At 42.3% G+C, this 23,197-nt stretch overlaps 1 protein-coding gene across 1 annotated transcript in view; it reads right to left on the bottom strand.

The window, feature by feature from the left end:
• Positions 1 to 9,570: 9,570 nt before the first annotated feature.
• Positions 9,571 to 23,197, bottom strand: part of atm (ATM serine/threonine kinase) — a 137,230-nt gene continuing 123,603 nt past the window's right edge. The window contains exons 56-63 of the mRNA XM_056283044.1: positions 21,420 to 21,536; positions 19,124 to 19,273; positions 17,354 to 17,513; positions 13,610 to 13,696; positions 13,163 to 13,277; positions 12,065 to 12,128; positions 11,767 to 11,909; positions 9,571 to 10,512 (exon numbers count right to left, since the gene is read on the bottom strand). Of these exons, the coding sequence (XP_056139019.1) occupies positions 10,329 to 10,512; positions 11,767 to 11,909; positions 12,065 to 12,128; positions 13,163 to 13,277; positions 13,610 to 13,696; positions 17,354 to 17,513; positions 19,124 to 19,273; positions 21,420 to 21,536 (1,020 nt within the window). The 3' untranslated portion in view covers positions 9,571 to 10,328. The remainder of the gene's footprint in view (positions 10,513 to 11,766; positions 11,910 to 12,064; positions 12,129 to 13,162; positions 13,278 to 13,609; positions 13,697 to 17,353; positions 17,514 to 19,123; positions 19,274 to 21,419; positions 21,537 to 23,197) is intronic.

Genomic DNA, 23,197 nt, shown 5'->3' with positions numbered 1-23,197 from the left:
GTCGGGAATAGGCTGGTAGCTGATGGTACGATCTTCTTCAAAGGTATCGGGATCACTGGCTCGCCATCTGGATTCACTCGACTCAGTATATAACAACAACAAAAAACGGAGATATCAAAAATACAACACAGCAAAAGAAGGGATTCAGATTACTTATCACTCGTTCATCAACTAAACAAAATTGACTGTATCAAAAGTCAAGTGGTAATTTTCGCTCTCTCCGTTACTTTTCACCTGTCTCTGGTTCTCTCTCGGTTCACTCTGAGGGAAAAAAAACATATCTGCTCTAACTCGTATTGCTCGTACTCTAACTCGTCCTGCTCGTATTGTATAACCACTTGGTCCCAAGCAGGAGTGACCACCCTCAAGCCAGTATATTCTCTATATCAGGGGTGCCCACAATTTTTTGACTCGTGAGCTACTTTTAAAATGACCAGGTCAAAATGATCTACTCATATTGAAAATAATAATAAAAATACTCAATACATGTTTTACATATATATGAACATTTATATGCAGTGTGTGTATTTATATATATGTTGTGTTACATATACAGTATTGCAATGGATTTGCATTTATATTGAACCTTACACAGGCAATAATCATACCAAGCATTTGCTACTACACTATGTTGAAATTGCATCACTGCATGAACCTTTACAGCTGTGGTAAATAGATTTGTGATCTCTACCTCTCTACTCTGAGGATGACCTGCACCGGAGGGAGGCAGACAGGGTTGCATAGTTCGGACAGTAGCTGCTGGTAGCCAGCCTCAAGCAGGCCTCCAAATGATCATCTGTCATGGTGGAACGGTATTTGGACTTGCGCATTTCCTCATGTTTGGGTACTTGTCCTCTGTAAGTAAGTTCCAAAACTCTCCATGCGCCCTGGACTTAAGCTGAATGTCAGCCTGTACTGTCAGCATCTCATCCTCGACTGCAGACGAGTTCAGGTGAAACAGTGTTGCCATTTTTGAGGCGAGGGAATCCACCTCTGTATCTTCCCCAAATGGGTAGCACATAAATGTAGCGATTGGCTCGAGCAAATCAAAGTCTTGAAACCGTTTGTCAAAGTCTGACCGGACATTTTCAATCTGCTCTGTGTAAAGTGCACTGTCAAGTTGTGCACACGCCCTCCCTTGCTTCTCCAGCTCTGCTGCGAGGTTTCGGAAGTTTCCCAAATCACGGCGCTGCAACTTTGAGGGCAGAAGTTGCATTTTCCGTTTGAAAGCGTTAACTGAGCTGATCATGTTTACCACGCTGTTGTCTTTTCCTTGCAGCTCTAAATTAAGCTCATTCAACATGTTGGTTAAATCAGTTAAAAACGCCAAGTCTAGCAGCCACTGATTGTCATTAAGTTGCTTGTGTTCCGCATGTTTAGTGATAAGGAGAAACTCCTTAATCTCCGGACAGAGCTCTCGAAATCTCTGCAAGAATCTCCCTCTACTAAGCCATCTCACGTCAGTGTGTAGCAAGAGGTCAGAGTAGTTACAGTCGGCCTCTTCCAAATGTGTACGAAACAATCGTCTTTGAAGAGACCTCGCTCGAATAGAACAGGCGATTTTGGTTGCCACATCCATGATCTCTTTCATGTTTAGCATTTTTGCGCATAATGCTTGTTGGTGTATTATGCAATGGTAATTAAGGAAGTCCGGGAAAGCATCGTCCTCCCTGCACTTGGCAATAAATCCATTCGAGCGGCCCACCATAGCAGGTGCACCGTCCGTGGTGATTGACACCAGTTTACACACTGAGAGCTGGATTATATCCACAAAGTTTTTGAAGATCTGAAAAATGTCCTCTCCCCGCATGTCTTCCTTCATGGCTAGTATTGTTAACAGCTCCTCTTTTGCGGTCATATCTTGAAACACCATGTGAATGAAAATGCACAATTGGGCCGTATTACTGATGTCCGTAGACTCGTCCAATTGTAGTGAGAAACACTCGCAGTCCACAATGTCCCTCCAAAGCTGCTGTGTCAAATCATCGCCCATCACTTCACAGTGCCTTCTGATGGAATTTCTTGATTACTGGAGAGCTTTGATTGAAGATATTATTTCTGATTTGTTTTTAAATTCCCGAAACAACGAATCTGCTGCCTCAAGGAAGGCCTCTTTCATCATCTCTCCATCTTGGAAGGCCTTCTTATGCTTAATGATGGAGTGACTCTCCCGTAAAGATGCTTTGGTGGCTGCCTTTGCCTTTGAATTCGGCTGCGGGAAAAGTGACTGCTGGGCGATTAACTGCGATTTTAGTTCCCTCACTTTTCTCTTTCTCAGCTCGCTTTTCGGAGGGAAGTCATTGTCATAGTTTTTATGAACAGTTCGAAAGTGCCTCTCCACATTTCCTTTTTTGGGATAGCAATGCTAGACTGACAGATGAGACAAACGCATTTGGAATAAGACATGGTGAAAAAAAGTCCTCCTCCCATTCCACATGGAAATGGTAGGTTTTTTGTTTCTTGCTAGGTCCGGCTCCCCCACTCATTTTTGTTTTGTTTCACTTTTTAGTAGAATTTTTTTTTTTAGAGAGTCGAACTAGCTAGCTCGATGCAGTTCTGCTTTAGCTCACATTGTGGGCATGTGAACTTCAAGGTACGTTCGAGAAGGGCTCTGGTTGTTATGGTAACCTAATGTAACAAAGTTTTAGGTTCCGCTCTAGAATCTTTGGTTTTAGGCAACAGCAGACTGGCCGTCCTTTACGTCAATCAAAAGGCAAATGCTAAATGGAGGACAGATGATAGGCTAACGCTTGGAAAAAAAAGGTTTTTTTGGAATGTCATGGAGATCTACCAGCACTGCCTTCGCGATCTACTGGTCGATCGCGATCGACGTAGTGGGCACCCCTGCTCTATATAAACAGATTTTAAAAAATACTGGATAAAAAACCAAGGGAATTTCATCACTGCCATATCCTGAAAAAATATAACTTTCTTAATTTTGATCATTTTTTTGTTTTATTCAGATGTATGCCTGATGTTCAAGATTATTCATGGACCCCCCGCCCCCTCCCCTGAGAGCATGCCTGGCCTCTCCCGTCAGTGACAGAACTGTAAGGGTCAGGACCAGAGCATCTTCAAGGGGAGATTGGGTACCACAGTTTAGGAAGACTACTTTTGGTCAATCAGCATTTTCAGTAAAAGTGGTGGAAAAGTGGAATTCCCTTCCCCCTAATGTCAAGAGAGTCAGCCAGCTTTACGGTGTTTAAAAAGCGTCTGAAGCTTTGGTTAAAATCAGCACAAACGTGTAATCACAAATAAATGTCCTTTCTTTAATATTTTGCACATATTTTAGATTTCACTTAGGGTTTTTGTTTTACTTTTTATTCAGAGTAGTTACTATATTTTTCTTAGTCAGGAGCAGCCTAGGGTTCTGGCTGGAACCAGCCCAGGCGCAACATGACCATAGACTGTGTGTAATTTATATTTCTTGCCATTGAATAGGCCAGATTGATTTTTATAGCTGTTGTCATAGTTTAGGTCAGATTGTTATTTATTGATGTTTCAGGTCAGTTTACTATTTATATTTATTGTTGCTGAATAGATGAAATCCATTTTCATTATGTTGTTGTCATATAGGCCAGATTGCTATTTATATCCACTGTTTTAAATAGATCAGATTGTACTTATAACTTTTGAGATTGGTTTTCTGATGTATTGTCATGTTTTTATTTTGTCCTGAGTGTTCTTTGTCTGCTTGTTCAATTGTTTTCTTATGTATTGTTATGTTTTTACTTCTGTATTAAGCGTTGTTAGTTTGCCTGCCCAGGGACTGCAGATGCAAATTAGCTGCCGGCTAACTCTGGTGCAATAGTAAAATTGTGCGTTGTCCGTGTCAAATAAACAATAAACTAAACTGGCTACGGTGGAACGGCTCAGCCAAACTAGAGAGGTAGTGCTATCTAGAGGAATGGAGAATAATATTCTGTAAATGGTGAAAGTTCACTATGTGCATATTAGGTGGGCTACACAAGGATGGGGTTTGCTGTCACCAGGTACAAAAATTTCATTTTCGAAACCGTCAAGAACATCTGATAAACTTCTTTACACAGGCTGACAACCTCGTTTCTGCACTGACATTGATGGATTGTTCATGACTTTGAGTTGTGTGCATGACACACAACAAAGGCGTCATTTAATAGATTTATCAAAGTTAAGCCTGAAAGCTGTCCTGTTACACAATGGCAATGTCCACCCTTCAGTACCCATTGGCTATGCAGTACATATGAAAGAAACCTACAATAACATAGAACTGTTGTTGAAACACATACAGTACAACAATTACGACTTGAACATCTGTGGTTATCTAAAAGTATTGGCACTGCTACTAGGAATACAGCTCGGATATACAAAGTACTGTTGTTTCCTTTGTGAATGAGACAGCCATCCTAAAAGAGTCACATTACATTAAAAAGAACTGGCCGCTCCGTAAGCATTTCGTTCCAGAGCAGAAACGTGTGGCGCATAAGCCACTTGTAGACCAAACAAATATACACTATATGTACAAAAGTATTGGGACACACCTCTTAATAATTGAATTCAGGTGTTTCATTCAGACCCTTTGCCACAGGTGTATAAAATCAAGCAGCTAGCCATAAAATCTGCATTTACAAATATTTGTGAAAGAATGGGTAGTTCTGAAGAGCTCGGTGAATTACAGCGTGGTACTGTCATAGGATGCCACCTTTGCAATAAGTCAGTTCATGAAATTTCTTCCCTGCTAGATATTCCACGGTCAACTGTAAGTGGTATTATTGAAAAATGGAAGCATTTAGGAACAGCAACTCAGCCACGAAGTGGCAGACCACATAAAGTCACACAGCGGGGACAGATCTCAGTCGTGTGGACATCAACATTTCTGCAGGCGACAACCCTGTCGCCGCCTGAGGGGTGATGCAGTAGCTGAACAAGAACCTGGAAACTGGCCTCGATGCTATCTCCACTCATCTTTCATCCCCTCTTTAAAGGTCTGCACCGCCCGCTCTGCTAAACCGTTAGAGGAGGGGTGGAACGACGCTGAGGTGACATGCTGAATCCCGTTCTGTGACATAAAATGGCTGAATTCCGCACTTCTGAAGCAACTGCCATTGTCAGACACTAACATCTTTGGCAATCCATGGACTGCGAAGCACTGTCGTAGCTTTTCAATTGTTGCATGTGTTGTAGAAGCATTCAGCGAATGTGCGTCGATTATCACCAAGAACCTCTTGCCCAAGAATGGCCCTGCATAGTCCACATGAATATGAGACTACGCAGCTCGGGCCATTCCCAGGGGTGCAGTGGTGCTTTAGGTGGCGATTTTCTGTTTTGCTGGCATTCCACGCATATGCTGACCTCCTTTTTGATATCCTCGTCCATCCATGGCCATCACATGTAAGACCTTGCTAAATCTTTCATACGAGAAATGCCCGGATGTGACTGATGGAGCATCTTCAAGAGAACAGACTGCCGCTGCGGAAGAATCACTGTTCTGGATCCCCACAGGACACACCCATCTCGCGTACTCAACTCCAGACGGCGGGTGTGATATGGCATGAGTTGAGGATCCTTTACCTCTGGCCAGCCATTCAAGACATAGCTGTGCACGAGGAACTGTGTGGCATCTCTCGCCGTCCACTTCCTGACTTGTGACATGTTCACCGGTACATCGTCCAGATGATTCATCATCAGCACTTGATCCTGTTGACCGTCATCCTCAACCAGCTCTGGAACCGGGAGTCTACTGAGAGCATCGGCGCTACTATGATACTTGCCCGGCTTGTAGATTATCTGATACTCGTATGCTTGCAGTAGAACTGCCCATCTCTGAATTCTTGGGGAAACCATCTGGGGGACAGGCTTCATCTCATGGAATAAGGACAGTAAGGGCTTATGGTCAGTGGCGATCATGAATCTACGACGATACAGATATTCATGAAATCTCTGTATTCCAAAGATCACAGCCAGGCCCTCTTTATCTAGCTGAGAGTACCTTTTCTCAGAAGGAGTGAGTGTCCTTGACATAAACCCCAATGGTTATTCTGTGCCATCGGGCATCTTGTGCGAAAGCACTGCTCCCACCCATATGATGAGGCGTTGCATGCTAGGATCAATTCTCTGTCTGCAGAGTAATGGACTAGCACGTTTGCTGATTGGAGAAGCTCTTTTGACTTTTGGAAAGCTTCATCTTGCTTTGTAGTCCATGCCCATTTTTCATCTTTCCGCAGGAGCTGGTGCATTGGCGCAAGCAGCGTGGAGAGGTTGGGAAGGAAACAGTTATAGTAGTTAAGTAAACCAAGATAGGCCTTGAGCTCTGTGACACTGGACGGGGACGGAGCTTCTACAATGGCTTTAACCTTCAACTCCATGGGATGCAAACCCTGCGTGTCTACTTTATGTCCCAGATAGTGCACCTCATTTTCCAGCAGTTGGCACTTGCTTCATTTTAGCCACAACCCAGCCTCCTCCAGCCTACTAAGCACTTCATTCAGGTTTCGCAGATATTCTTCCTTGCTAGCCCCGGTGACGAGAATGTCGTCTAAGTATACTGCGACCATGGGTATGCCCTGTAGAAGACCCTCCATTGTGCTCTGAAACATGGCTGGCGCCGACGATACCCCAAAGGGTAGGCAGTTGTAAGTAAAAAGGCCTTTGTGAGTATTCACCGTGAGGTACTTTTTAGAATCGTCATCCATGAGAATTTGAGCATATGCATGGCTCATGTCTAATTTGGAAAATTGCTGCCCCCCCCCCCCCGACAGGCCGCAAACAAATCTTCAGTTCTCGGAATAGGCTACTGCTTTAGCGGAGAGACACGATTGCCAGTTAGTTTGTAGTCTCCACAGAGTCTAATTGAGCCATCCGGTTTCAAAATTGGAACCACGGGACACGCCCACTGCGAGTGTTTGACTGGCGTAATGATCTGCTCTTTTAACAGTCTGTTGATCTCTGCTTCCACTTTCGGGCACATTGCGAATGGAACAGATCGTATATATCTATATCTATATCTATATATATATAAAAGACTGGTGTCAACATGAATGACAATGTTGCTGAAAGTTGTGGTGCTGAATGCCCGGGATCCCTGTTTCTCCCTCTCTGGTGCAAGCACCCTACGATTGTTCTCTTTGTCAGAGACTCTGGTCCCGGATTAACAGTGAACCAAGGCTGGCGAAGCTAATCTGATATTGCGAGTAATGGAGTCTCCTATCACTAGCGTGCGTTGCTTTACTCTGTCAACGGGGGCGGCCGGGAGAGGCACGCTGGCCGGCAGGTCTACCAACAGGGCTGCTGAGGGGTGAAAACCGGTTTGCAGTCGGGAGAGGTGACTGCAGACCAGGCCACACAACCGGTGGCTTGCTCTTGCAAGCCTTCTCACGCCACTCTGCCGCATCTGCCGATGAGGCTGAGTCAGGGCTAACAATTTGACCCCTTTTCTGTTAGTAAACATAGTGACTTTTTGGTGGGCGGAGTTTAGCTGGAGGCAAATATCCATACCTACGACAGACAGACAAAAGTATAGTTTAACATTACCTTACTTATCTGATATGAAGTGTGCGCTACAAACACGAGCATTTTTGATGCTCTCAGTCCAATCCTTTCGTTTTACCGCGTTTAACCACAGTGGTCGCCGATCTTTTTGAGTGGGAGTGGCAGCTGGTCTGCGATAAAACTTCAAGTTTGACACCCAAAAACACAGCATGAAGACATGTTCGCTAACGTTAGCTAGATGATGTCCGCTTGCCTGAGGACGTGATTCGTATTTAATGTTACCGCTTCTGGCTTTGTTTTGCCTCCAGCTGACGCCCTGACATAATCACTACGTAGGCTCTAAAAGGGTCTGCTGTCAGGCCCGGGGCTAAGGCTATCTGGAGTGCCCGTCACATCTAACATAATCCTAGCCGAAAGAGGCTGCTCTAACTCACGGTCATGTCTCTCTAGAGACAACCTAGCTAGCTGTAACTGCAGGTCAGCACACACCATCGTTTTAATGCGGCTGCTTTGACTGCGGATGGAATAAAGCGAAATGCTAAGCTAGACTTCAGTTCGAAGCTAGTAAACAAACTAGGAACAAAAGGCTGCCCACTAACATGAGTTGTCTGAGAAAGAAAACTGGTGAATCTCGGGATAATCGAACTAAGCACAGAAAATAGCAAAGATGCGTGGGAGAAATGAGGTTAGAGCAGAGTATGGAAAATAAGCGAGGGTAAGAGAATCTACTACTAATACTGCTAGCGACAGGAAGAGAATAAACAGCAGTTGCCGATCTCACGAAGCAGAAACTCACGAAACCGGAGGTCTAAAGAACAAACGCTGTAGACTAATGGCTGACTGCTAGCTTGTAACAAACAGCACGCTCAGCAGATCAGGAACCGAACCCTATAAGAAAGCTAACTACTGTAAACTACTAATAAGACACGTTAGCCCCTAGCTAACGGGTCTGACCCTTTAGCCGAGCGCTTAGTGATGTCGCCTTGTGGTGCAGTACACCCCGTATCGAATCCCGCGCCGGGCAAGAAAATAACCGGTTACACTACTAAATTAGGCTAAGCTCCAAGCTAGCAGACGAGGAACCAGAGGCTACCAATTAACACAAGAAGAAAATAGTGAATCTAGCGATAAGTGAACTAAGCACAGAAAAAGGTGTAATCAGTAAAACACATGAGGCGATTAGAACAGAATACCTCAAGCTGACGCGTGGTGAGCGATCTGGCGCAAAATGGCTGTCGTGCATCACCCAGGTGGGTGCTACACATCGGTGGTGGTTTACCCCCTTCAATGTGAAGCGCGTTGGGTGTCTAGAAAAATGCTATATAAATGTAATAATAATAATAACTATTATTATTATGATACAGAAGAGACGAGAGAGAAAGAATAAAAAGCAGTGGATCACACGATCTTATGAAGCCAAATCTCACAAAGCCGGTAGCAAAGATGGAACCAAAAAAGGGAAACTAGACACATAATGGATGTTTCTAAATATTTCTGCGATGCCCTGCCCAAAATGAACTGGAAGAGTGCGCTCAGAAGTGTAGATCCCCGCTAGCCGCATCTCCTCTTGGGCGAACAACCAGCTGAGGAGTCAGCACTAAACTGTGGTATAAAACAGGTTTTTCAAAGGTTTTGACCGCAATCACGAGAGGTTCTTGATCATACAGTCATAACTGGGCACAAAAAAAGATTAGGCTGACAGATCCAGTAGTATACGAGATTAGCTGCGGACACAGGCGCACACACAGTGGTCGAGTGGGTTAGAGCATGAACAAAGAGAGGGAGCAGTGGTAGCGAGAACAAACGTTTTTCAAAGGTTCTGAATCACCACAACCATGAGAGGTTCTTGATCATAAAGTCATAACTGAGCTTAAAAAATATTAGGCTAAAAGGTCCAGTAGTATGCGAGATTAGCTGCAGACACACACACACACACACATGCACACATGCACGAACAAACACAATCCCCTCCAGGCTACTGCCTGGCGGAGGTAATTATATAATGAGTACAGAATATTGTAAGAGTCAAAATCTAGAGCTGAACAAAGACGGAACTGCTCTGTTGTTCACGAAAAAATACAAGACATTTCAAGTATGTCTGACAGAATTTATTACATTCAGTCTTGGAACATATGCATTAGGCAAATTCCATACAAAAAACAAAACCAAAACTTTGGCCATTCATTGAAAAATCTCCCCTCAAAACCACGTCTTACAAGGCTTGAACACGTGAGACAGTATCAAGGCTTTGTATCATATCAAGAAGAACATATTCTTCCTGATGTGGCAATAAATCTACAAAACTCACAGTAAGCAAACAATACTGACAATCAGGGCCAAATGCCTTGGATACCTGTTTTTTCCCCCCCATAACCAAAGCAAGGTTGGTTTCCTGTCAAAACCTTAGCCTTTTTTTTGCCAGGCATTACCTTTCTGAATGAACGGACTTTTTCCTATTAAAAAAAAAACAAACAAAACTAATCAGCTTAATTGACCTGATTTTGTAACGGCATTACAATTGCTATTGTAACGCCTCTTGGATTTTGCAGCCTCTTTCTCCATTTATTGCAACACATGGTTCCCCAGGCCACCCCTCAAAAAAATCTGGTTTTTGAAAAGCGGCTTCAAATTCTGACTGAAAGCTATACAATTACTTTTAAAGAAACTTTATGAACTAGAAACTGTTCCAATGGGTTTCTTGTCTCCAGAGTAATGTCTCCATTCAACTTTAATTCTAGTGAGACCATAAAAATCCCTTAACCGAAGAGTTTTTCTGCAAAAGCGGTATTGCACCTCATGCTATCAGCAGGAAACCCTCTAGTCCAGATATGAGACTTTCTATTTTTCCCTTTTTTTTTTGGCTAAACCCAGGCCCTCCATCCGTGGAACAGTCTGCAGAGGTTGGTTGGATCCATGGCCTGTTGGATGAGCAGGTTTACTTGTCCCCCCACACTCAGCACTGTGCCTTCCTCTACCCCCTTCAGTTTCTCCTGCAACCGTAATAGCACCCGCTCTGCCACCTTGTTGACGCTCTGGCTGTCACTGCTGGATGAAGAGGAGAAAAGAAAAATGAGATCCCTCGATTGTTCCATCTGACAGTACCAGAGATTGGGAAGGTCTTCCAACACTCACAGCCATTCCGCTCTTCCCACTCAACTCAAACACACACGCCTAGAAATCAGACCAAAACAAAAAATGTAACAAGAGTGCAGTAACCAAGTGCAGATTATTTGCCTAGCTCATTAGCTGCAGTTTCATCTATTATTGACATTTAATTGGTTTGGTATAGGGGCGTTGACACAGCACAAACACAAAAGTTTGACACAATAGTGTTCAAATGCATAAACAGAAAAATACATACAAACACACATTCAGAACCTGTGTCACAGTATTTGGCTTCCTGGTGGAGCTAGACTTTTCAATTTGACCGAAAAGTGAGCCATAGCCATGGAAAAACGTTTCCTTCAAAAATCAAGTGTCTAACTGTAGTGGCTCTGCTTCAACATAAAATATGTATGTGTGTATCCATACAATTCCATGTCTTTATCTTCAATTTTCCTTTTCCCAGCTAAAGTATTTGTGTACTTGAACTGTCCTCCTCTCATTCATATGCCTGAATGAGAGGGAGGACAGCGGAATGGTGAGGATGCAAGGAGTAGAGGTGAAAAAGGTGGATGAGTTTAAATACTTGGGGTCAACTGTTAAAAGTAACGGGGAGTGTGGAAGAGAGGTGAAGAAGACGGTGCAGGCTGAGTGAGGTGGAGTGGATGGAGAAGAGTGTCAGCAGTGATTTGCAACAGAAGGGTACCAGCAAGAGTTAAAGAGAAAGTTTACAAGATGATAGTGAGACCAGCAATGTTGTACAGTTTGGAGATGGTGGCACTGACGAAACGACAGCAGGTGGAGCTGGAGGTGGCGGAGTTGAAGATGTTAAGATTTTCGTTGGGAGTGACGAAGAAGGACAAGATTAGGAACGAGTATATTAGCAGGACAGCTCAGGTTGGACGGTTTGGAGACAAAGCAAGAGAGACAAGATTGAGATGGTTTGGACATGTGTGGAGGAGAGATGCTGGGTATATTGGGAGAAGGATGCTGAATATGGAGTTGCCAGGGAAGAGGAAAAGAGGAAGGCCAAAGAGGAGGTTTATGGATGTGGTGAGGGAGGACATTCAGGTGGCTGGTGTGACAGAGGAAGATGCACAGGACAGGAAGAGATGGAAACGGATGATCCGCTGTGGCAAATCCTAATGGGAGCAGCCGAAAGTAGTAGTATTAGTTGTAGTAGTTAGGGTTATCAACCTGGCTTTGCGGTTATTGTCTATGTCATCTCTTCCCAGGGTAGAGTTGAGTGTAGCGTTGAGTTCTTGCTGCTCATCTTGCTGCAAATAGAAGGCCTTCAGAGGGTTCATGGTCCAGTCAAACAGCGGGTCATACAGCAGCACCTAAAAACATATGCGTATATACATACACATCATCAAACATAGAAAAAAATTAAATGTTAGAATCTGAGGCAAAGGAATGACAGTGCACATTGAAAATATCTGAGTATCCTCTGTATGTGTTTGTGTGTTACTGTGAGCTTTCATGATGGATATACCTCCACAATGGTGAGCACAGCTTCTTGTGAGGTTCTCATCATCTCCATTGTCTTTTCACAGCATCTGATCATTACCAACAAATATGGATCAAGTTCAGTTGATTTATCCTGAACATAAAAATACTAAGACCTCCTTTCAAGTACCAAGTTGCACCCCTTTTAATGCAACCTGTGTATCAATTATCCATCCATCCATCCATTATCCAAACCGCTTATCCTGCTCAGGGTCGCGGGGATGCTGGAGCCTATCCCAGCAGTCATGCTTAGATTTAAATTCTCTATATCAGCCTTCCCATTCTTTACCACATTTGCCCTTAATGACTTAAGTGGAGGGCAGCATGGTGGCGCAGTGGCTAGCGCGGTCGCCTCACAGCAAGAAGGTCCTGGATTCAAGCCCCGGGTAGACCAACCTTGGTGGGTTATCCCGGGTCATCCTCTGTGTGGAGTTTGCATGTTCTCCCTGTGTCTGCGTGGGTTTCCTCCGGGGGCTCCGGTTTCCTCCCACAGTCCAAAGACATGTAAGTCGGCCGAACTAAATTGTTCGGCCGACTTAATTGGTTAGTTCAGCCAACTAAATTGGCCAAACTAAATTGTCCCTAGGTATGAATGTTTGTGTGTGTGTGTGTCTCGGCCCTGTGATGGCCTGGCGGCCTGTCCAGGATGTCTCCCTGTCTGCCGCCCAATGACTGCTGGAATAGGCTCCAGCATCCCCGTGACCCTGAGAGCAGGATAAGCGGTTCAGCTAATGGATGGATGGATGGACTTAAGTGGATTTAAGAAGAGCGAGTTGGAGAGGTCAGTATTTTTTCAACAAAAAAGTTAGTGGTCCCAAATGCTGTTTCATGCAAAAGCAAATAAGTACAGTGTTGGAAGCACATAAAACATTCTCACTGTCAGAAAAATTCAGAGCAAAAAAAATAAATATTTGAAAGAGGAAAAACAGTAACCTGCATTCATGATGATAATCAATTTGAGACGGCCCCTCAGGCAACAGACTCCATTGACTGTGTGGAGTTGAGCAATTTGTGACATCTAAAAAAAAAAAATATTCCCCAACCCCACACATCCATACCCTTGTCCCTAACTGCTGTGTCTCACCTTCTGAAAACTCCCTCCACTCCAGTAATGCCCATACCATCCACTATATCTCTAGACAGTCTGAATGGAACAGTCTCAGGGGTGGGGAGAATCTTCCCCTGCTCAAAAGCAACACCTGGAAGAAGATGACAAAAAGACAGAACATCAGGAGTGTCCTGGGGGCTTGCTGTTGCTTACATGTTTTGAGCTATTGACCTCATTAAGTTTGTTATGTGATTGTCCTACTTCCCACCACCCCACTCCCACCCTTCCTTCCCCACTCTGCTGTAGATTGTCTGATAAAGAAGAAACTCTCAAAAAACATCATTTAAATCATTAGGAAAAAAACACTCCACATACTTATCTTTATCACATATATTCTGTTAAATCCTTATAATTACATCCAAACATTTTCCCCCCAAGTTACAGTAAACACATTTTCAAGGACACTACTAAGATTAGTTTTACCTAGATCAATGTGTACCAGTTCAGCAGTCTGCTCGTCAATTAGAATATTGTGGATGTGCCTGTCACCAAGACCTACAATATAGCCAACTGAAGACAGAGGGTGAAGAATAGTGAATTACCGAAAAGGCAAAAAAATGTTCCCTTCATTAAAGTACAAAACATGAAATGCGGATGATACTCCACAATCCAATTTCCACACCAACATTATCAAACTTTCATCTAAAGAGATACATTTCCACATTTAATATTATTCTGACATATACAAACATAAAAGGCATTAAGACAAAACATAAAAGCAACATAAGGCAATGAAAAGACATATAAATACGAAAAAAAGAGTAAAAGTTAGAGTGCAGTATAAGATGATAACCAAAAGCTTCAAATCTAATTTAATAAAAGGCACCAGCAAAAACGAAAGTCTTCAGGGTTGATTTAAAAGAACTAAAAGTTGCAGCACACCTGAGACTTTCTGGAAGTTTGTTCCAGATGTGTGGTGCATAAAAACTGAAAGCTGCCTCTCCATGTTAAGTTTTAACTTTGGGGACAGAAAGCAGATCTGTCTCAGATGATCTGAGAGGTCTGGATGGGTCATAGTGTAGCAGAAGATCAGAAATGTATTTTGACCCTAAACAATTCAGTGCTTTACAAACCAAGACCAGTATTTTAAAAGGAATTCTTTGGCAGACAGGAAGCCAGTGTAAAGACCTCAGAACTGGAGTGATGTGATCCACTTTTTTGGTCCTAGTAAGGACTCGAGCAGCAGCGTTTTGAATCAGCTGATTGATCGAATTTTTACTGTAAAAATGCTGTTACAGCAGTTGAGTTTACTGAAAATAAATGCATGTTTTTTCCAAATCCTGCTGAGACATAAATCTTTTAATTCTTGGTATATTCTTCAGGTGACAGTAGGCTGACATTATAATTATCTTAATGTGGCTATTGAAATTAGGGTCCGAGTCCACGACTACACCAATATTTCTGGCTTGGCTTGTTTTTAACATTACCAATTGTAGCTGAGGCTGACTTTTAATTGTTCTTCCTTGGCTCCAAAGACAATTAGTTTTATCGTTGTTTAATTGAAGAAGATTCTGATACATCCAATGTTGATTTGTTCAATGCACTTAGTGCTTGTCTGGGATTATTATCCCCTGGTGATATGATTATGTAAATCTGCATAATTATGGTAAAAAAATGTGTTTTCCATGATCTGTACTAGTGGGAGCATATAGATTTTCAACAGAAGAGGCCCCATAATGTAGCCTTGGGGAACTCCACATGTCATTTTTATCCACTCAGATTACTTATAGACACAAAATTACTTCGAGAGATAAAGTAGTTCCTGTCCTTTAAGTAGGATGCAAACCAGTTTAGGGCTGTGTCAGAAATTCCCACCCAGTTTTCCAGTCAGTCTAGTAATATGTTGTGGCCAACTGTGTCAAATGCAGCACTGAGATCCAATAATACCAGGACTAAGATTCTGCCACTGCCTGCGTTTAAGCGGGCGTCATTAAAAACCTTAACAAGAGTAGTCTCAGTGCTGTGGTGTGGCCGAAATCCTGACTGGTAGACATCAAAACAGTTGGTTAATACTAACAAGTTGTTCAGCTGCCGGAAAAGGGCTTTTTCAATTATTTTAATTAGAAACAGGAGGTTTGATGTGGGCCTATTATAATTGTCCATTAGTGAGGTGTCTAGATTATTCTTTAAGAGTGGCTTGATGACTGAAATTTTCGGGGCTTGTGAGAAGAAACCTGAGAGAAAAGACATGTTGACAATTTGTAGAAGATCTGAGGCCATGCAATTAGAAACATCTTTAAAAGCCTGTTGGCAGAATATCAAGGCAGCAGGAGGAAAAAGGTAATAGGTTTTGTCAGCATAGTCAGATGTTTAGGTATTCTGATCTGTCTCTAAACACCAGTTGTATCATTAAGAAGGCACAACAGAGACTATACTTTCTGAGTTGCCTTAAAAAATTCAGAATGTCCACAAAAACCCTGGTCAATATCTATCAGACTACCATAGAGAGCACCCCTATTGGAAGCATACTGGTGTAGTTTGGCAACCCGATTGAACAGGACCACAAACAATTGAGAAGGATAGTAAAAACGGCTTAGAATATCATAGGAACAACACTGCCACAGCTTCAGTACATTTACACCACCCGTTGCAGAAGGAAGGCCCTCAGTATCATGGAGGACACCAGCCACCCAGCACATGGTTTGTTCTCACTCCTTCCCTCAGGACAATGCTTGCAGAGCAGCAGAGCTCGGACCAGCCACCTCAGACAGTTTTTAACTTCAGGCAGTCAGAGTAGGTACAGTAGGTACCTTACATAACTTCAGTAATTTATTATTTTGTGGGATTTCTAATTTCTTATTTATTGTTTTTGTTATTAGTTATTACTTCTTTGAATATAGTTTTAAGGGCGGAGAGAGCTAGGGCAAAGGCATTTCAATGCATTTGAAGGCATAAGGTACTTTTTATAGGTATATGACAATAAATGAAACTTGAACATAATAGTGCTGAGCAGTAAACTGTAATTTCTGTGTTTTTTCTGTGGTTTAAACAAAAAAAATGACCAAATGTGGCCCAATTATTAGAATGCATTGTTTCATTATGAGTTCGATTTCCCCCCGCAGAGTTCAGTACATATGTTTTTGATGTTGTAGTTACAAAAGGGAGATATTTCAATGCAATAAGATCTGAATATATGTGTCAAAAAATACAATACCCATGATGCACTGCATGGAACTCCTGAGCATAGCAAGACGCAGTTTCAGTGAAGAAAGATGTCAGGCCAGTTGAGTGAGAGGCGGTAGCTTTGGCTTTGATGTATGTGACACAAGTTACTCTCCAAATTAAAGTAAAACACACAAAAACTGACAAATTGACTTTGCAAAATCATGTTTTATACAGTGTGAAAATCTAGAATTATTCTTAATTAGTTTTTCTCCTTAAATGCTAGTTTACTGCCAATATCCTGAGCCTAGTCTAAAGTTAACCCACTGAGTCTTCAAGGGCGAATAATTATTTTTGTGATGTGAAAAGGATGACAACAAGCCTGAGGATTAATGGTTAGTTAGCTGATAATGGCCTGTTTACTTGAAAATTAATCTAATCACTGCAGTTTAGTTTGAGCCAAAAACTTAGACTATCGCCACTTCATGTCCTATCACCTCACCCCCCCCAAAAAAACAACAAAAAAGAACTGAAATCAACCCCCCCCCCAAAAAAATCTTCAAAAATAAACTGAAACTGAACTGAGCTAGAAAAACATTACCCACTCAGCACTAATAGTCAGTGGGGTTTAACACCATAAATCAAATCTGAAATTATGAATCTAAACAAACTTGTGGATTTGCATGGAATACTCCACAGTTCAGCTCTAATAACATTCACCTACTGTGCCAGTTATTCCAGCCTCCATTCAGGGAGCTTTTAGACCAGGAACAACAGGTGAATGTAATGAACTACTTAGCAGGACAGAAAAGCGAAGTGCTGATTGTATCCAATGATCAGATCAAGAACCACTGGGCTGGTTGATTTCTCAGCAATGAACCAGTGCAGATGGGATGGACAGGCACTAAAGATGTGTTGCATTACTTAAACAATGCTTTACCTCCTTCCCTTCTGCACTAGCGAGAAATGTTATGTGTTGTCTTTGTATGTCCCATTTGAGGAATGGCACATAATTATAACATTCACATAATCCAAATATCAGTCCATTTCGTCATCAGTTTTTACCTATGGAGGAAGTGGCAACACTACGGGTGTAGGCCAGCCGTTTCTCCATCCACACAGCAGGGTCCAGGAAGCGTTCCATGCAGAAATACCTGAAGACTGGCCCGAACTTCTTACACACCTCCATGTAGGTCTCCATCTTCTCCTCAGAACCCCTAGCATCCTAAAGACCACAGGACAAAGGCAAATTACCAATTGCAGGTTCTAAGATTTTTTTCATTTCATGTTATAAACATAATTTTAAAGGGATAGTTTGGATTTATGGGGTAGTTCAGATTTCTTGACATCAGTTGGTATGAGTTACCATGAGATAGTGTTACTGATACATGCACAACATCCTGGTTGGTGATTCCCATGGTCAGAGATCTGGCTGCTAGTCCCAGCGAGTGGGCAAAAAAATTAGCAGCAGTACACACAGTAGCTAAGTAAGTAGCTAAGTAAGCTAAGAAAAAACAAAAAACATTTTAAGCCTAACAAAATGTAAGAAAAAACTGTTAACCATTCTCAAACGAATACAACTTCTTTTGCATATTTACAATGCTCGATTCTCTCCTCAAACCACTCTATATGTTGGAACTACTTTTTGTTGCTGAAGAATTCCGGTGTATTACTGCGCACTGGAGCCTGTTCACAAATCATGCCTGTCAGGGTTCCTACTCATTTAGGAAATAATTTTCCAGGACTTTTCATGGAAATTTTACCTGATTTTGCTTGGACATACATGACAGGTGTTGCTCTTGCATAACCATATTATTTAGTATTAACTGTAAGAGTAAGCATCAACAGTTTCTAAGTTGACTGTGTAACTTTTGGCTGTCACTAAACATACCACCCATATGTCAAATGCTGATGTGCAGTCTCAGCTGCCAAGAATATTGATAAGAATTTGCAATCTCAGCTAAAAACCACACCAAAATATGCAATCTCAGTGGGTAAAAATGAAATTTTACAGCCTAACTTTACAATTTTCCATAGCATCAACAATATTCCCAGGACATTTGATCAACTTTATCATTTTCCATGACTGGAAAACTAGTATATAAATTTCCAGATTTTCCAGGATATGTTGGAACCCTGTCCTGTTCACATATTACACCAACTATCAGCTGTTTTTTTGTTTAAGAAAACACACTAAGAAAAGGGTAACATTAGCTGCTGTCACAGAAAAAAAGGGTAGTGTTTTCAGAAGAAAATGTATCACAAGGGGCATCCGAGTGGTCTATTCCGTTGCCTACCAACACAGGGATCGCCGGTTCGAATCCCCGTGTTACCTCCGGCTTGGTTGGGCGTCCCTACAGACACAACTGGCCGTGTCTGCGGGTGGGAAGCCGGATGCAGGTATGTGTCCTGGTCCCTGCACTAGCGCCCCCTCTGGTCAGTCAGGGTGCCTGTTCGGAGGGGAGGGGGGGTAGCGTGATCCTTCCACGTGCTACGTCCTCCTGGCGAAACTCCTCACTGCCAGGTGAAAAGAAGCGGCTGGCGACTCTACATGTATCGGAGGAGACATGTGGTAGTTTGGAGCCCTCCCCTCGGCAGAGGGGATGGAGAAGCGATCGGGACAGCTCGGAAGAGTGGGGTGATTGGCCATGTACAATTTGGGAGAAAAAAAAAAAAGGGGGGGGGGAAGAATAAAAAAACAAACAAAAAACAAACAAACAAAAAAACAAAAAACAAAACAAAAAACAAAAAAAAACAAAAACCATATTCATTAAGTAGTTGCATTGATTACGGAATTTCCCTCTAATGGGATTCAACCCAAATGGTACCACTAACCATCATCTTTTTGCGGCAGGCAGAGTCGGTCCAGTCTTGGGGTCGGAAGCGTTTGTGAGCCCCTTTGTTAGAGTCCACCAGGAACTCCCCCAAGGGCACTGTGCCAGAGCACCACTCTAACACACCACTGCGCTGGGAGAAAGGTACCACCTGGAAGACAGGACATTGGGGGAAAAGACAATAACAAGAGACAGAGCAAAATAAAAAAGAGGAAACTAATCATACATGGTGGTCAGCCTTTCAACTTTGTACCGTTCTCTGTTCAGGAAGTTTACAATGCCCTTATGGCTTTAGATCCTAGAAAATCCTCTGGACCTGATCAAATTGAAACGTACTTCTTGAAACTGGCAGCTAATTTTGTAGCAGAGCCTCTTGCATACCTTTTTAATCTTACAGTGGAAAATAATGAAATTCCCCTGGTACGGAAATCAGCTTTTGTTCTCCCTCTATTAAAAGGGGGTGATGCAGCGATTTTAACTAATTATAGACCAATATCGAATCTATCTGTGCTGGCCAAAATTCTTTAAGCTCTTGTGGGGGAGCAAGTAAAGGAGTTTTTACACTCCAATGCCATCCTATCGAAATATCAATCAGGCTTTAGAAAAAAATACAATACCATCACAGCTGCAATGAAGTTGGTTAACAACATTTCTGTTGCACTTGATAAGAAACAACATTGTGCGTCACTTTTTATTGATTTGTCAAAAGCGTTTGACACTGTTGACCACAGTATTTTAAAATGTAGACTCCGTCTTTCAGGATTTTCAGAGCAATCAGTCGCTTGGTTCTCAAATTACCTTAGTAACAGAACTCAGTGCACTAAACATGAGGGTCTGTGTTCTGATGTTGTTACTGTCCACAAGGGGGTGCCGCAGGGCTCTGTATTAGGTCCCCTTTTATTCATTATTTACATCAATGATTTGGGTCTACATGTGTCATATGCTAATTTGAATTTTTATGCTGATGATACAGTTATTTATTGCTGTAGATCTACTCTTGTTCAGGCCATTGAATCCCTGCAGAAAGCCTTTGTAGCTGTCCAGCACTCATTATTTCAACTGAAACTTGTTCTAAACACTGATAAGACTATGCTTATGCTGTTTTCCAATTCTAGGAAGATATCACAAATTATCCCTTCAGTAACCACTTTAGAGGGAAATGAAATAGAGGTGGTTAATGTGTACAAATACCTGGGTGTCCTGATTGATGACTCCCTCACTTTCAAGCCACATGCGGAGAATCTTGTGAAAAAGTTGAGGCTGAAACTAGGTTTTTATTTTCGAAATAAGTTGTGTTTTTCTTTAAATGTAAAAAAGCGACTTGTTGCTGCCACCTTTTTACCTGTGTTGGATTATGGAGATCTTTTGTATATGAATGCTTCTGCTCAATGTCTCCACATGTTAGACACTGCCTACCATTCTTCTTTGAGATTTATTACTAATTGCAAATCATTGAAACATCACTGTGAGTTGATTGCTCAGGTGGGATGGCTTGCTCTGGCCATCTGAAGGCTCAGCCATTGGTATACTTTTATATATAAGGCAATCCTCGGTCTACTGCCTTCCTACATCTGTGACTTAATTGCACTGAGAAGTGCTGGCCCTTACTCCTTTCGTTGTCTTGACTATGTGTTGCTTTCTGTTCTATATGCCCGCACTGAACTGGGTAAAAAGGCTTTTGTTCATTCTGCACCTTTAACCTGGAATAAGTTGCAGAATGACTGGAAATTTACAGTTAATCTCACTGAGCCGTTTTAAATCCAAATTGAGAGTACTTGAAGCTGATTTTGCAACATGTACTTGTTTTTTATAATCTGCTTGTAATTTACTTTTTTTCTAATTTTTTTTGTCTTTTGTTTGTTTTTTCAAATGTGCAATTTTGCAACTGTGTGATTTTGTAACTGTGCTGCCTATCTTGGCCAGGTCTCCCTTGAAAAAGAGGTTTGTAATCTCAACGGGATCCTCCTGGTTAAAAAAAGGTTAAATAAAAAAAAAAATAAAAAAAAAAATACAGTACCCCATCAAAGAAGACTAACACTCAAGGGCAACTACATTTTTTTCAATTGGAAAAAGTAAAAAACATTAAACAAGAATTTGGTCAGGAATGCTTAAAAGCAGGACTGAACCAAGACCACAGCAATCAGTAACATTTAAATCTTAAAAAAAAAATCTCATCTTAAAAATTAAAGAAAAAAAAAAGTTCCTTGTTCATTGATTTGCCCTTTAAAACAAACCAGGAAGAACAATGGTAAAACAAAATCATCTGAACAGACAGGTTAACAAATGAGTCGTAGAACCTTGTATCGTCTGATATTAAGCTTCCTCTTGCGTGTTTCTGTGTTGCGCTGCAGCAGCATGGAGCACATGCAGAAGACCTGCTGCATCACTGCATCCTGTCGCAGGTCATCCTGACCCTGGTAATGACAAGATGGTGGAGATCATTGGAAGATGATCAAGACACATGTATGTATAGCCCAAGTTCAGATCACTATACAACTAAATTCTCCCGCGACCGTTCCATTAAGAATAGCGAAATTGCTAAATAACTATCTGTAAGCATCTGTATTCAAATATTACTTTGTTAAAGACCATCTAAAGGAAATTCAGAGATTTGTTTCTAAGCACATCATACTAAATGTTGGAAATAACTGATGAAAACATGTGATAAGATTGAGAACTATATGTAGAACTAGATTGTGTCATGAGACCACTTTTTCCGTTTTCACCACTTTGGTTATCCAAGATTTTTAGGGCAGGGTTGAATCCATGGCTCGAATATGCACTGAAGCCACCCTTAGCATGACCCCTCCCCTACAACTACATAAGAAATGTGCGGAGATCCGTGAGAAGGGCCTGGCATACGTCCAGAGAAGCCACCGCACACTGCCATACCCAGTCTCCTCCACCAGCGCGCCTTCCAGCGCACTGTCGGATACCGCCCTGCGAAGATGCCCCGACGTAGAGTGCCACAGACGGAAAGGGGGCCCGTAAGATGGGCCATGCACTGTGCTTTCCATCGGCAGAGCGAGGCAGGCGACTGCTCCCCCAGCTGTGGCACAAGCCCAGCCCCACTTTGCACTTCATTGGGTGGGCTTGTGGGAGAGGTTTGCCTTCAGGCCTTCCATGCCTTCAGTGGACACGCCCCCAGCATTTCAGAGCAGAGAATACTGCTTTTTCCCCTGATTTTCAAACTTAATTTTATTTACTTGAATTTTTTTTTAATCATTCAAATTTGGCTGAGTAAATAACACATTTATCTGTGTTGTGACAAACACAGAATGAATTTTTATTATTGCTTTACATGGCCTTTAAAAATAAACAAGGTTAATTGTTTTCCATTTTAACATGGTAGCTTCAACTGTAAAATTGTTTTAAATGATGGAGTTAGTTTTTTAGGTTATCACTCACGGATAACTAGATCAATAAGCACTTCAGCTCAGAGTTGTACACAGGTTTACAATTTGTTTTCCATGGAGTTAAAAATATTTTGGATATTCATTATCTATTTCTTCCAGGTCTTGAAAAACCTTGGGAACTTGAGATTAATTTAGGCAAGAGGAAAGACAGTGTTATTTCACCATGACTCTTCCCAGAGTCTAGTGGTGAATAATTAGCCTAGGAGTGGTTGATAAATAGTTCGGCAAGCATAAACACAACCACACCGTCCACTTAAGAATGTTCTCATTTACATAAAATTGGACAAAAGTTTGTCTCTCATCTCATCTCATCTCATCATGACCCGCTTCTCCGGGGTGCGGGTCACAGGGCCAGCAAGCTAAGTAGGGCACTCCAGACGTCCCTCTCCCCAGCAATGCCTTCCAGCTCCTCCTGGGGGATCTCAAGGCATTCCTAGGCCAGATTGGACATGTAGTCCCTCCAGCGAGTTCTGGGTCTACCCCGGGGTCTCCTCCCAGTTGGACGTGCCCGGAAAACATCCAAAGGAAGGCGCCCAGGAGGCATCATAATCAGATGCCCAAACCACCTCAACTGGCTCCTTTCGACGCGAAGGAGCAGCGGCTCTACTCTGAGCTCCCTCCGGATGTCCGAGCTCCTCACCATATCTCTAAGGCCTAGC

This window comes from Lampris incognitus, chromosome 7 (genome assembly GCF_029633865.1).
Source record: "Lampris incognitus isolate fLamInc1 chromosome 7, fLamInc1.hap2, whole genome shotgun sequence".
Taxonomy (NCBI): domain Eukaryota; kingdom Metazoa; phylum Chordata; class Actinopteri; order Lampriformes; family Lampridae; genus Lampris; species Lampris incognitus.
The sequence above is the reverse complement of the archived record's forward strand: the minus strand, read 5'-3'. Positions and strand labels throughout refer to the sequence as shown.